Source organism: Pelodiscus sinensis, chromosome 3 (assembly GCF_049634645.1).
Source record: "Pelodiscus sinensis isolate JC-2024 chromosome 3, ASM4963464v1, whole genome shotgun sequence".
NCBI lineage: Eukaryota > Metazoa > Chordata > Testudines > Trionychidae > Pelodiscus > Pelodiscus sinensis.
Window position 1 is genome coordinate 193,003,300 of NC_134713.1, and position 15,642 is coordinate 193,018,941.

The following is a 15,642-nucleotide window of genomic DNA, read 5'->3' on the forward strand; positions in this document are numbered from 1 at the left end:
GCTCCCTCCTGGCCCTTTGGGTGCCTCCCTGTCTCCCCTGCAGGCCCTGGCCGCATCCCTGCCCGAGGCTCAATGCCAGCCTGGCCCGGGGCACCTCAAGCCGGCCAGCCCCCAGCCCTGGCCACGCCCCCTCCGGGCAGGCACTCTGCACGCTGATTGGCTGACTTAACTCAGCCCCGCCCCCGGGCCTTCCTGCTTTTCCTTGGTCCCCAGCTCAGCTGGCCGCTGGTTCTCCCCCCAGCGCGGCGCTTTCTAGGAATCGTTTCCGCGCCCATTGGCTGCGCCTGTCACGTGGCCGCCGCCTGCCAGTCCCCGCCTCGCGCCGGGTTCCGGCCGGGCGGTTGGAACCGGTTTGGCCGGGCCGTTGGCGACGCCGAGCCCTGCGGGGAGCTCGGCAGCCGGGGCCGCCGGCGCCGCTTCCTCACACAAAAGGCGGCGGGAGCCGCGTCCAGCGCCTAGGCCAGAGCCGGTGGCCGCGGGGAGGGGCCAGGTCTCTGACAGGTGGGAGCGCGGGGGAGGAGCTGTAGCTGGGGGGGGGGGGCGGGTGTGTGGGACGGGGCTCCCCGGGGCGGGGAGGAGCGAGGCGGGGCTCCCTGAGGGGGGCTCGGGGGGCGGGGCTCCCCGAGGGGGTGGGCGGGGGGCGCGAGGCGGGCTCCCCGAGGGGGCTTCGGGGGGCGGGGCTCCCCGAGGGGGCGGGCGGGGGGCGCGGTTCCGCGAGTGGGTTCGGGGGAGGCGGGGGGCGCGAGGCGGGGCTCCCCGAGGGGGGTTCGGGGGGCGGGGCTCCCCGAGGGGGCGGGCGGGGGGCGCGGTTCCGCGAGTGGGTTCGGGGGAGGCGGGGGGCGCGAGGCGGGGCTCCCCGAGGGGGGTTCGGGGGGCGGGGCTCCCCGAGGGATTTGGGGGAGTGGCGGGACTCCCCTCGGAGGTGCAGGGGGAGCGGGGAGGAGTGTGGTTGGACTTCCGGCGGGGAGGAGCGAGGCGGCGCTCCGGGGGGGGGGGGGCGGTGCGCTGTGCTGTGCTGTTCTGCCGGTCGGGGCAGGTGCTGTCCGGCAGCCGGGCGCAGGGGGCGGTCTCGCCCGGCCGCTGTCCAGCGCGGGGAGGTTTGTGTGGGGCCCTGATTGGGCGCGGAGCCGGTGACGAGCCCGCAGAGGGAGGCTGTTTCAACCGCCTGTCGCTGGGCGTTGTGCGACCCGCTCTCGGACTGAGCAGACTGGGCTGCCGCAGCCAGCTAGTGTCGGGACAGCTCCCTGGCTAGGAGCACGGTGAGTCCCGGGCAGCGCCAGCGCTCAGTGCCCCCTCGGGGGCGTTGGGAGGTGCTGTGGGGTCACCATCCGTGGGGTGGATTCTGAGCTAGGACCCAAGGAATGATACAGGTTTGCTCTGTGTGAGCCTAGCCTTTCCTGGGATCAGAGTCATCGGGGATTCAGGAGCAAAATGACATGGCTGTGATGGGGGTTAGAATATCAAATTAGGGCTCTTTGATAGAGAGTAAGTAGCCTTTTCGGTTCCTGGGGGAATTACTTGGCCATATGTAATTCAAATGCTTTTCATTCCAATACATTAAACTATACAGTGTAATTATTAAATATATTTTGTTCTAACAAAAATACATTGTATCCTGCCCACTTCTGCTCATCTGAGGAGGTGGGTTTTGCCCACAAAAGCTCATGATACTATATATTTTTGTCAGTCTCTAAGGTGCTACAGGACTACTTGCTTTTTTTTTTAGTTACAGACTAACAAGGCTAATCCCCTGAGACTTTTAAATATGTTTTGTGTTAGTCATACAGATTTGATGTAAATGAACAAGAAAATCCAGATAAACGTTTTCATTCCATTCTCACCTTGTTTCCTTCATGACTTCTGCAGGGTTTGTGAACTATTCCCTATGTGCCTCAACTACTGGGTATGGAAGTTCATTAGGAAGCTTAAATTGTATATCATTGCACTTGTCAGTTCATTGGACTCTTAATGTTGGTTTAATATAGTGGAGGACCTAACTTAAAATATTTTCGTAGTAGAAATACATAACACCTGAAAAGCAAAACTTATTCCACAAGTGTCACTGTCACGTCTGTAATAAGTGTAGAGTATGTTGTAAATATTTTCCCAGGAAGATTTTTTTGTCTTGAATAGTGGCCACTTTCAAAACTGTCAGTTGGCTTTCTGTCTCAAAACAGAATGCAGTATTCCACATAATGACTTTTTTAAAATGCTATTTTTTTTAGTCCTAGAACTGTGGGGAGCATTCAAAACTTCTAGTTAGTTGTCCATTCCATTTTTATCACTAATTGGTATAAGGGGGGATAGAGTGAGGCTTGTGTAATGCCAACAGGCAGGACCAAAAATGGGACCTTGGGAGCTTAGTGTAGGAGCCTTTACAGCTTGAGTCAAGCAAACAGTGTAGAGCAAACTCATTCTGTCTCTGTCAGTGGTCTAATCATGGGACAGTAAACCACACCCAGGAGGTTTGTGGGTTATACTTGCTCCTAGACTGAAACCATTTTTTTTATCAAGTTTCAGCACTGAAATATTTCATCCTGGCCTAGATAATTAAGTAAATGCTTTTTAAAAAAAAAAAAAAAAAAAAAAAACCCAACTACACAACTTGGTGCCATTGCAAACATACCCAGATTCATTCCACTGCCTTCTCTGAGAAACGCAATCTCCAGAATTGCTGTTAAATGACTGAACTGGAAGAACAGTCTGCATATTGATAATTTCAATTATTTCTTGTGTTTACCTATTCTGAAAGAGATGACAATGTAAGCTAATGTCAACTACAAATTTGTTTTTATAATTACAGATACAATTAAAATACATTATATATTGTACTAATTAAAATACAATAGCACACTTTGGCCTTCTCAGTAACAGTTATAAATACTTACCTTTGGAGACATTGCCAGATAATTACAAGATAAATTAAATATCTCTCTAAAATGTTAATATTTCTATTTTAATCCCCAGGCATACTGTAATACAGTTTCTTAAAATAGTATTTCTGTTTTACTACTTCCTAAATGATAATTATAATATATATCAGGATTTTGTTTTGTCAGCAAAATTTCTGCTTTTTGATCAGAAGTGCATGTGTTCAGATTTTGCATCTAACTTTGAGATCATGTCTAAGTCTTAATGCTGCAATGCAGTGTCAAGGAGAGCTGCAGGATTTGTAAAGATGCTTGGTTATGTAGGAAAGATGACAAAATAAGGTTCTTTTTGGCAGTCTGTGACTATTCAGATGGAAACAAAGGGTTTCAGAAGTTCTTTGTAAGAAGCTATTATGTCCTGATATGCTGTTCAACCTTGGCACTGGTTCTTATGTCTGATGCTAGGGATGTTAACTTTTGATTAATTGGCTAATAATTTGATAAGGGGGAGGTAGGGTGTTCACTATGCTGACTGCGCCTCAGCCTTTTAAATGTGCAACCAAGGCTCTTACTATATTTAAAATGCAGACAAGCAGTGGGGAATATGGGGCAAGTGTGTTCCGACTGTGATGCTTCAGCCTTTGAAATGCAGCAAGAGCCCCCCCAACCCTTTCCCCCCTTATCACTCCCCCCCCCCCCCCATTGCTGCCACTCTCTGATAGAGGCAGCAAGCATTGGGGGAAACAACTAGTTGAGTCACTACTCAACTACCTGATAAGCTTATGCTTATTGGGTAGTCAGCTAGTCACATCCCTATCTGATACTACATGATTATTGCCTTCTGTTGCTGTATTGAATGTTTGCAGTTTGTTACTTTGTGATACCTTGTGTATGAGAGAGAGGGTTCTATTCTTTGTACTACAATAATTACTCATTTAACACGTACCTGCTTAACACGTTTTTGCAATAGCACGATTTTTTTTAGGGAACCGATTTTGAATAACATAACCGTCCCTGAAATAACACGAAAATAATCCAGTGGTGGACTACTTCGTGCAGCGCCATAAGTTGGTGAAAAGAGTGGTAATACGCATGAGTGAATGAATACACATGGTCACAGTGCTCCTCTGCTCACTCATGTGTTTTAACAAACCGCGGTGACTTGTGTTGCTAGATATCTAATGTTGACACTGACAACCCAGCACCAACAAAAAATTGACTTTGCCACCACTACCTGAAATGCAACCCTCTCCTTTTCCATTATTTTTAATGGGAAAATTGAACCCCCCCCCCCCATAGCATGTTTTCGCTTGGCACGGACATTTTCAGAAACGCATCTATAGTGTTAAATGAGGAATTACTGTATTAGTGTAACGAGTTTTCATTTGAAATTTAAATTCCATTTAAGATGCTTATTGTGTGTCTTTGTTTGTTTGTTTTTGTTTGTTCCCTACTGTGCTGGACTTTGTTCCTCATATACTAATTACATAACTTGTGATGGTATATTATGTAAGGCAGTGTTTCTTAAACTTTTTAAGACTGAGGAATACCAAACAACATTTTTTTTAATGAGAAACACCAAGGATTTTTTTGTTGAGCAAAAAAAAAGGGGGGGGGAGGTTGCCTGACCTTTTAAGGGCGACCATTTTGAGCTCTGTTCTCCCCGGCACACCTCCGACTGCCTCACGACACACCGATGTGCCAGGGAACACAGTTTAAGAAACACTGATGTAAGGCAAACGGGGGTCAGCAAGTGCTCTGACTTTATTTTCCTATCAGATAGGGTTGGCGTTGATAGCATCCATGTGTTCTATGGGTATTATAGGGAGAAGGACTGCTTAAAATTGAAACGTGCAATTTTAAACAGAATGTAAAATGATTATAAACAAAACTTATTTCCAGGTAACTCCTGCTCTGTATCCCCTCTCATGATGGTAGCCAATATGTTTCTGAGAGATTGAAGAGAACAGGGCAGTTTTCTTATCATGTGATGTGTATCCCCCTTTAGTCCAGTCTCAACGTCTATCTTTTGGAGACTTAACAGCACCTGGCTTGTGTTCCAGACCATCCTGGCTGCTAATCACATAGGGAGGTGAATGTGTACTCCTGTACATAGTTAACCAATGAGCCTGGGCTCATCAGTTAACCCTAGAGTTGCCAGGTGTCTGATATTGAACTGGACAGTCTGGTATTTTCGCCTTCTGTCTAGTTAAAAAAAAAATTTCAGAAAATACCGGATATCTAAAATGTCCGGTATTTTCTGATTTCTCTGCCCCCCTCCCCCCCCCCCCCCCCAGGCAAAAACCCCGGGTGCATACGGGTTCTGCAGGGGAGCTGTCCATCCTGGGGCAGGGAGGTAAATTGGCAGGCGGCTGCCTGCAGCCTGTTAGGGCCAAAAAGCCTCAAAAGCAAAGTGTTTCTTAAAGGGACCACGCTGGTGTTTTGGCTTAACAACTCTTGGGATCTTTGTATTTTTTCAGAAACCATCTGGCAACCCTAGTTAACCCTTATCATTACACGCAGCCCCGTGCTTCCCTCTCCCCCTGCACTGCTGCCTCTGTATCTGCTTTTGCAGATCTGCTTCCCCACTGCACCAACTCTCATGGAGTTGTCTCCTGCCCCCCTCCTCTTCCTTCTTTTTGTGTAAGTGTGTACAGACTGAAAATTTCAGCAGGTACACATTTACCAAAATAAACAAATTTTAACATCCCTACTGATGGACCTGGCCTCTTAACTTATCTAACTCTTTGTTTTTTAACCCAGTTATGTTTTAACCATCACAACGCTGTCTTGGAGTAGGGATGTGAATATTGATCAAAACAGTTAACCGATTAAATGATATTGTTTAACCCGTTAACTGTTGGTAGGGGCAGGGCAGCCAGGGTGGAGGGTGTTATTGTTGCTATGGGTAGGAATGTTGGAATCCTGGTATGCTGTGTTTAGGAATCTGGCTGGGAGTGTCCCTGCGGGTAGGGCTGCTGGGCTGGGATCTGGAGCCACTGTGGCGATGCTGCCTGCCTGCTCTGGAGCCCCACCTGCTGCCCTGAACTCTAGTTACCAAGTAAGCATTCTGGTAAGGCTAATGCTTACCAGGTAACTGGTTGACCCATTAACTTTTTACATCCCTAGTTTGGAATGTGTTCCCCAAGTTGACTCTGTTGTGTGAAGAAGTACTTCCTTTTGTTTGTTTGGAACCTGATGTTTTGTTTGTTTGTTTGTTTTATTCAAGTGACCCCTTATTATTTACCATTTCACATAACTCAAGAACGTGTTTCCCCTATAACATTCATGATTGTATAGACCTCTGTCATCCTTTTGTTGTCTCTTATTCTAAGCTGAACAGTTTGTCTTTTTAAATGCGCCTCATGAAACACAACTCGTCAACACAGCTTACCAAATATCTTCCCTACCGAGGCTAATCAGTTCACCAACAGGACCAGATGTTCATGTGGTGTAAACACATGAACAAAGAGATGTACAAAGTTAACCAGTAAGCATTAGCCTTACCTGGTAAGCATTCTGGTAATGGGTTAACTGGCAGGCCTGTCCCAGCTGGAGCAAACCCTAATTAAGAGTAAAGAATAGTTTGAAGCGGCTGCTGTTTACCTATAGAACAGCCATTGGCCATTGAAGAGTATAATTTCACTTTGACTCTAGCGATAAAACTCTGACTTCACTGGGAGCACAGTTAGGCAAATTCTGAGTGCTTTAGGGAAATCTTCCTCTAAAAATATTGAATGCTATTTGTAGTTGCACTTACCAATCTCACTGTTATTGTTTAATACGTGTTTACTTTGCATGTAGGCCTTGTATCACGCTGACACTGCCCATTGGCTGGACAGTAATTTCTTGATGTGTTCAGTTCTTTACTTTGGGTTGCTGTGAAGTGGCATAGAGCTCACAAGTATTGCTGCTGACTCAGAACATTAAAGACCAATAGTTGGTCACCTCTCTATAGATAGATGAAGCTCATATTGTAGCTTTTAGTGAGTTACAGAATCAGTGTATTGTTACTGAAATATTACTTTTCCCTCCTAATAGGAGACACCAGACTTCCTTTGTCTTTATCTGCAAGTATGACCCCATCTCAAGTCTCTTTTGAAATAAGAGGAACATCAATACCAGGTACAAAATTACATTTATCGTATACTTTTTTGTGTCATAAAACTAGAAGAAAAAATTTCAGCCCTAGAGTTTAAAAAAAATTATTTTTGTTAAAGGGCAAAGAATTATATAATTTTGATAACTGGGATGACAAGGCACAGAGTGGAACAGTAAAAAGGAGCTAGGCAAAATAATTGTTTTTAGCAGAGGATTGGAGAATTAATAAATCAGGTAAAAATTCACTTTTGTTTGAAAAATATAGCATACTTGAGATTTTGATATACTCTCTGAAAGGGTGAATATTTGTAATGTTAGAGTTGTATTTGTGATAACCTTACTTTACCTAGTAGAAATATTTAGCATTAATCCTGATACCAGATATGGAGGCATACATTGCTCTATTTCTTGGAAAATCCTTAGTTCATGCTTAGATATTCTGATGGTTCCCGTTATATTTGGTTCAACTTGAATGGGCTTGGAATATGAGTTGACCTATTGGGTCAGAACAATGTGCTATCTAATCCAGTGTCCTAAAACCTCATATCTCAGTTACATTTCTTTTCTGTGTCTACCTGGTTTTGACCAGTGGAATATTATCCAATCTTTGTTTTCAACATTTTTTTAAAAATTATTACAAGCCAAAAACACAGGTACTAGTAGCCATTCTTTTTGAGCTTCTGATCTTGTACCACCTCCTCTAATTCAGAAACAAATGCACACACTCAGTGGTTGATTGCATCTAAAACAGCGGTTCCCAACCTTTTCCAGATGGGGACCCATTTTGACAATTCAGGAAGACTTGGTGACCCAGGGCAATTAAAAAGAATGTGTGAATGGCTCCTTAAGAGCCACCTGGGGAGACACCTGGCGACCCTTTTGAAATATAATGGTGACCTATATTTGGGTCCCGACCCATAGGTTGGGAAACCGTGATCTAAAACAACCTGAGGGCTTCCTCTGTGAATCATTATGGATATGTCTAGTCTACATGCCTCTGGCGACAGAGGCGTGTAGATTTTGCTACCCGACATAGGCAAAGAAGCGGGGATTTAAATAATCCCCGCTTCATTAAAATAAACATGGCCGATGCGCTTTGTCGACAATCAGCTGATCCGGCACAGGGCAGTAGTCTAGACGTGGATTAGTCGGCTGGGGAAGCCTTTGCTGACCGATCCCTCATGACGAAGCTTTCAGGATCGGTCGGCAAAGGCTTCCCCAGCCGACTGATCTGTGTCTAGACTACTGCGCTATGCCGGATCAGCTGATTGTCGGCACAGCGCTGCGGCCATGTTTATTTTAATGAAGTGGGGATTATTTAAATCCCCGCTTCTTTGCCTATGTCGGGTAGCTAAATCTACATGCCTCTGTTGCCAGAGGTATGTAGTCTAGACATACCCTATATGACTTGCCACAAGTGTATGTAAGGTATTCATCTTCTCAACTATCCTGGCTAACCTAACTATATGCACTCCCTGTGTAACAGCATAGCAATACTTAACTGTATATACACACAACTGGTGTTGTTTATACAGTGCTATAATGATTTGACTGCTTTGAAGTCACTAGTTCCTGTAGCAGGGGTGGGCAAAAGGGCCTCCGCGGACCGGATCCGGTCCGTCAAGTGGTTTGATCCAGCCCGAGGAGGCCCTGTCGCTCTCCCACTCCCAGGCCAATTATGGAAAAGTGCTGTGTGCTCCTGGCAGGGCGGAGGAAACTTCATGTGCTTCCCCCAGCCCAGGCCCTAATTGCCCACCCCTGTAGTAAGTACATTGGCATATTACCCATCTATCTTTATATGTTAACCATGGAGAGTATAAAGTAGGTCTGAATTCTGTGTTTTCAGATTTTAAAGAAACTATTTATGCAAAATATGATAATTACTATTATTGGGACTGAACAACCTCAGTAACATCATTTTAAAATTTTTTTAAATTTTGCATATACTCTTCCCTAGTATGAGAATTTGAAATAGTTGTCCGAGGTAGTGACTTTGGCACAGACTCACAGCTTTTATTAAGGTTTCCTGTGTCTCTGTAGGAGTGGTTCAAGTTTAATAGGTGAAAATACCTAGTCCATTGACATGACAGGTAGCTTAGTCTTCATTAATTCCAGTTTACTGATGCTCATGTTTCTGAAACTGAAGTGATATTTTCCTTTGAGCTAAAATGCTGCATCTTTGGTCTCAGCCCAAAGGTGAAATTATTTTTGAAACATGAAGTTAAAACAATTCAATTTTTTTAGTGAGGATGAAACAAATTCCAATCCTGTGTTTAACTTTTTAGGAACACTTCCAGTGGAAATTACTGAAGTTTAAAATTGTGCATATAAAGATTATTTTTAATTAATGGGTAATGCTATTCTAGGCATTTTGGGGAGGGACCTGGTGAGTAGAGGGGGAAAGAGGTCAAGCTTACTAAAATGTTCAGTGAGCATCTGTGAAGACTTGTAGCAGGACCAAATGAAATCCCATAAGGGTGTTAAAAATTTGGTGTGTTCTTGGGTGCGTAGACTGCTCCAAAGTGGAACAGTTTGCATGAGGGGCAGGGGGCAAGGCTCTCTGTAAAACTACAAATAACTCAAATTGTTCCAAAAGTACTGTTTTAACATCAAGAAAACAATGTTGAAGTTGTGCAGTTCAAGTTAATCAAGGGGGGAGGGAGAGGAAATTCTTGAGATTCTCAATGTGAAGGCCTCACCAGAAACACAAACGCCTTAATTTGTCCATACTGTATGTCTCGTGTGTGTGTGTGTGTGTGTGTGTGTGTGTGTACGCATATGCACAACCACTAATATTGTGGTGCTTATAGTCATATACACATAAGAAACTAAGATGAACAAGGTTGAAAGCTTCAGAGTGGTAGCCAACTTAGTTGGTAACAGGAAAAACAAGTAGTTTAGTAAAGACTAAATAGTTACAAGAGACTGAAGAGACAAGTACTGAAGCTTGAAAATGCCAAAATACATGCCTACAGAAATTTAATTCTGCTGCCTTCTGTGCATGCATTGTGACAGTGTTTGTTTATATGGCCACATACTATTTTTTTCCATTTTAAAAAGTATAAAAGAGAAAAAGGTAAATATTTGTTCATGGTAAAGAGCATGTGCCTTCTGAAGGCTTGTCTTGCAATGGAACTAGTCACCTGGGAAAAGTGAAGCATGTGCATAAATATTTGTGAATTTGAGGCTTAAATTAGCAGCCTACTCTCTGTGCTTTCCTTTTTGTTGAGAAACTTAAATATAAACAACAAATTAGTTGCTACTTATTGGGTACATTAATTCTGCTTGTGCTACCCACTAAATATTTGAAATGAATTTCAAGGAAACTGACTTGGCATCAAGTATCTGTACTTCAGAATCTGCCTGTACTATTGCCTGAGGTGACTGAGCAGCTATGCTGCAGAAGAATATGTGGTTGTCCCAATTATTAAGCAGTAACTGTCAGTAACCCTGCCTTTCTATAAACTGGTGAGTAAACCCTTCAAGATGGGAGACGAAATTGGAAGCAGAGTCAGTCCTGTAATAACATAACTTTTGCATGTGTGTGGAGAGGACAATTTACTGATGAGGACTGGATTGGGGTCTTTCATATATTATAAAAATAGACCAAATAAAGTTTTTCAATTCTTTCAATTGCTCTTTGTAATTGAAGACCACTCCAAGTAATTTTGATTATTCTCTTCGTAGGAGAGGTTTTTGCAATATGTGGGAGCTGCAACTCTTTAGGGAACTGGAATCCTCAAAATGCAGTGGTCCTTCAGGCTGATGATGCCGATGATGATGGGTAAGCATTTAGTGGGGGGGTGGGGGAGAACTGATCTAATTCTTAGATTTTGATATTGAAAACAAAATTCTGAAAATTTTGCACACAATTCATAAAATTCCCTAGAGTATTTATCTTATTGGGTATTTCCATAGCTTGATCATTTGGAAAGCATTTTTAGGAACAAAGGCATTTTATAAATTCCATTACATTAATACTTGCAATGAGCTTTTCCAGTTATGAGTGGTGTCCCTTTTGGAATGGAGTTGTAGCACTGCTCAAAAAATGTTTTTAGTGCAGATCATCCTTAACAGCACCTTAAAAACATTTACTATAAATCTGTAGTAAGAATAACATTTTTGTATAGTTGTGAATAGGGAAACATCAAACACTAACTCGTGTTGCATGAATTTTAAAATACAGGCAGTCCCCGGGTTACGTACAAGATAGGGACTGTAGGTTTGTTCTTAAGTTGAATTTGTATGTAAGTCGGAACTGGTACATATTGTAGGGGAAACTCTAGCCAAACATTTCTCCAGAGCTCAGTTTTATTCTCCCACACCTCACTTCCCTCAGTCCTTTATTCTCAAGCTGAGGTGTCTGTTGAGAAAAGCCGCTCCACGTCTCCCTGGTCTGCTGGGGGGCGGCGCTAGCTTCGTGTCTCCCTGGTCTGCTGGGGGGAAGCAGCTAGTGCGGGGTTGCCTCACCCCGTTTGTAAGTAGGGATCTGATGTAAGTCGGATCCATGTAACCCGGGGACTGCCTGTAGTTTAGTATGCGAATAAATACTGCCAAAAGACTCACTGAGTAGCCATGTTAGTTTGTAACTGAAAAATGTAAACAACCATTCATTGTTTAAGTTTTTACTGCAAAAAAAAAAAAGTCAGCCGTTTCCTTAAAATAAGTTACCTGTTTGGTGTTTTTTTTTCTGGTTTAGGGAATAACATGCAGGAAATTTGTTTCTAACTTTGCCAATGACTGTTTGTGACCTTAATCATTTAACCTGTTTATCATTTTCCTCCATCTGTAAAATGTAGGGATGTTAACATGTAGACAACTACACAATTAAGCAATAAGCCTGGTTTTATCAGTTAATCCTGTCGGTGGGAGGGTGGTGGGAGCAAGTGCCCCACCTCCCACTCCTGCGCTGCTGCCTCTGATAGAGAGGCAGCAGTGTGGAATATGAGGGGGGGCAGGCAGGAGTGGATATGTGTGATGTGCATATTGGCTCATGTGGGCCTGCCTTCCCCCTCCCTCGCTGCATCCTTCAGAGGCAGCCTCTGTTCTGAGCTGCCCATGGACAGAGGCTGCACTGCGTCTCTTGGAGCAGCCTCGCTCTGTGGCAAGCCTGGACCCTCCGTGGGCAGAGGCTGTTTGTGGCAGCAGCACCTGTCCACAGCAGGGGTCTGAGTGCACTGTGGACAGTGGCTGCTCCACATTCAATGAAGCAACCTCAGTCCACCAAGAGTTCAGACCCCTCCCACCCCCCGGGCAGGGGCTGCTGCTATCCTGAGCTGCTGCCTCTGTATCTGAGGCAGCAGTACAGAGTGGCAGGCAGCTAGTCAGTGAGAGGAGCTAGCTTTTAAATAGGCTTCCCTCATGGACTCATTCCCCCTGCCACCCTATGTTACTACCTCTGATGGGGAGTCAGCAGCGTAGGGTTACAGGGAGCTCCCCAGGAGTGGAGCCGGAGTGCCCTGACTGCCGGCCTTGCCCTCAGGGACTATACAATAGTTGAGTAACGATGATTAACTACATGAATTCTTAACTATTCAGTTAATCGATATCTAACATCCCTAGTGGCTACATGACTCTTCAGTTACATACTATCTAACATCCCTGGTAAAATGAGGATAAGAATTTTTACCTTACTTTGTAAACCATGTCAGACCTATAGACAAAAGATAAAATGGAAGTGCTATGTATCTTCTTATTTCACTTGATGCATGCTTACATCAGCTAGAAGATAACTTTTTGTGCTATTACGCTTGGTTTATTTTATAAGATGTATGGGATATATTACTGTACTGACAATGATGCACGTTCTGACAGTAGTGCACTTTTGACTGTAACATTCTGAATGGTTGAATCATTATATTGTAGCAATAAAATCTTACTGAAACATCACCATAAATATTGTAAAATGCTTTCAGCCTCTCGAGACATTTTAGAGGTTCATTTAATAAATTCAGTGTTGCTATTCAGGTTGTAAGAAAGATGTGCAAATACACTGGCAGTTTCTTTGATTAACTTTTTAAAATAATTGCCTCTTTCAATACCTTTAAAAAATAAAAAGCAATCAAAAGAATGTACTTGGATGGTTAAGTCATTTTCCCCAAGCCATGTTTATATACTTACACATTTCTATAAAACTTTCAGTTTTGGGCTTGCACTAAAATCTTTTGAAAAATTTGATGTATTCAGATGCTTTTAAAAACTATTTTTTTCCATAGCATGTTATGGAAAACTACTGTTGAACTCACTAGAGGAGTTGCTGTTCAATATCGATATTTTAAAGGGTGCTTCCTAGAACCCAAGGTATGTATAAGTTTTTAAGCTGTCTTTTTTAATTTTTACTGTAATACTTTATTTTAATTTAATTTAATAAAGAGTGTCTTATGACTCCAGCAAAATAATAAAGCATTAAAAGACACAGTCTTAGTCTCTGACAACTACTATTACTGTATGGAGTTGGTTACTTTAGCTGTTCCTATTTCCCTGCCTATCAATTGCTGGCTTTTTGTTCCTTCTGTAAAATGCATGATGATCACGCAGATCTTCAGTACATAAAAAATCCCTCCTAACTGCAGGTCATCTTTATCTGTTCTCACTAGAAGTAATCGTTAAAAGCCAGCAACTTTATTAAACAGGGTAAGAGTATTGAATCATAGTAACATAAACATATAATAGGTGAAGAAAATTGTTAATTTAAGTAAACTTGCTGAAATTCTGCTGCCTGTGCTTTAATATTAAATTATTTTTGATAAAATATCTTAAATGTTAACTACCTCTCTTCTTGTGCATTGACCAGATTTTAACTGCTTTCATTTAAAAAAGCAAAAAGTTGAAACATTCCAATATTTTTTCATAGTTCCTATGTAGACATTTGCATCTTCAGTTTTTACTTGGTTTTTAACTTTTTAGGAACAGTCCCAGTAGAAATTACTGAAGTTTAAAATTTGCATTTAAATTGTTCTGGCATTCAGCTGTCTGCTTGTAAATTACTGCCCAGCTTTTTATATGGCATATGAGATTCCATTTTGAGAATCTTGGATTTGGAGGTATGTCTGCTATCTCAGTAGTTAATCTAATCATAGTACAATGCATGTTTAGGTACCTGGCATGACACTTACACAGATTACATTGATAAATTCTTCAGGATAGACTGACCTCCTTTGATTGTACCCTGCTTTTGTTGTTTAGCTTTTTGGAGAGGTCACTCGCTTACTTAATGGGAGCAGCTGTGGGCACCTGCCTCTCTGCTGGCAGCCAAAGATTTTGCTATAAGAATCCAGAGTGTGTGTGTGTGTGTCAGCCAAAAAGTATATGGGTCTGTTACAAGAAAAGAGGGAAGAAACTTGACTTCATGTCCCTTTCAACTTACAGAATTGTCTAAAATACGTGTTTTCCCTTTCCCTCTTCTATCCTTGCAATTCTGATCTTTCTTGCTCTCTGTTAATTAGCATAACATTACCAAAAGAAAGACTAATTGTGTAAAATCTTGTTATAACTAGATGTAGTCTTCCTTTTCAAGCAGCAAGTGCTTCATAACTTTGGGATATGTATTTTGCATGAAGTGGCTTTGGGTGGGATATATGCAGCTTTGAGCTAAATGGGAACTTTGTATTACTGCAAAAAGTAAATGCAGAGATCAAACCTAAATTTACTTAATGCTTTTAAATCTTTGGCTTTTGGGGTCAGCTGATGTAAAAACCTTAATAGATTGCATATATTTAACATAATATCAGGAAGTCCCGTCTTATATTAAAAAATTGACACTGAGCCATAAACATTTACAGTGTTCACATACTTCACTCATTCATATTGGACAATTTGGACAAACTGAATCCCTTTTTGTTAGCAAATTAAGTTGTTGCTGTTAATTTGAAACAGATTTAATGTTTGCCTATTTTTTTTAAAATTCATCTGAGACCAAACTGGTGTTGGTGCTTGTGATGCTGAACCATATGCTTTGTAAGGGAAGGGACGATGTAGGCTTGATGAAATCGAGTGGTTTAGCCAAAAATACTAGGATGGTGAACCCTGAAGATAGCTATCAGCACTTTCTGTAGCAAATGGAACTGTGTTCTGATAAGAGAAGTAGGTAATTTAAAAATGTTGGAGTCCAGTTCAATACAGATTATCTAGAGACTTGGACCCAGTAAAGGCTCAGTTCTTGCTTCTGCAGCCAACCAACTTGTTATTACAAGTTCTAACTTAGAAAGCAATTTTAAAGCTCTTTTGATCTTGGTAAGAGAAACAATCATTGTTCTCAATATCTAATTTGCTTTCTACTAAAACCAAATAGTGCATACAATAGGCAAAGTTTGGAGGAGAACTGCACATTTAATCTATCTCTAACCAAAACTAACCATAAAGGACTTCACTGATAGCTTGTTGTGTTTAAAATTGTTAAAAGCAAATTTTTTTGTAGTGACAACTCCTAGTCTTCTGCATGGCATCTTCGTCCCCATTTTGTGGATTCTTCTATGAATACATTCTCCTTTGCCCTAGAATAGTCTGTGTAAAATATTTTAATTTGGATATATGGTTCACCTAAAATGATGACCTTTCTTCTTCTCTTTAGCACTTTGAACACTTTCATCATGCTTTTGCTATGCCTTTTAAGTGGTATAAATTTTTATATTCCTTTTTGTGGCAGCGAACCAAATTCAGATCTTCAAAATAC

General features: G+C 42.3%; 1 protein-coding gene across 5 annotated transcripts in view; it reads left to right on the plus strand.

The window, feature by feature from the left end:
• Positions 1-241: 241 nt before the first annotated feature.
• Positions 242-15,642, plus strand: part of GPCPD1 (glycerophosphocholine phosphodiesterase 1) — a 60,693-nt gene continuing 45,292 nt past the window's right edge. For 2 of the 5 annotated variants that reach the window (XM_075925726.1, XM_075925727.1), the window contains exons 1-4: positions 242-501; positions 6,912-6,995; positions 10,659-10,755; positions 13,187-13,271. In XM_075925726.1, coding sequence (XP_075781841.1) covers positions 6,947-6,995; positions 10,659-10,755; positions 13,187-13,271 — 231 coding nt within the window. In that variant the 5' untranslated portion in view covers positions 242-501; positions 6,912-6,946. Of the gene's footprint in view, positions 502-1,029; positions 1,260-6,911; positions 6,996-10,658; positions 10,756-13,186; positions 13,272-15,642 lie in introns of those variants that run through there. The other 3 variants (XM_075925723.1, XM_075925724.1, XM_006135999.2) reach the window with 3 other exon arrangements.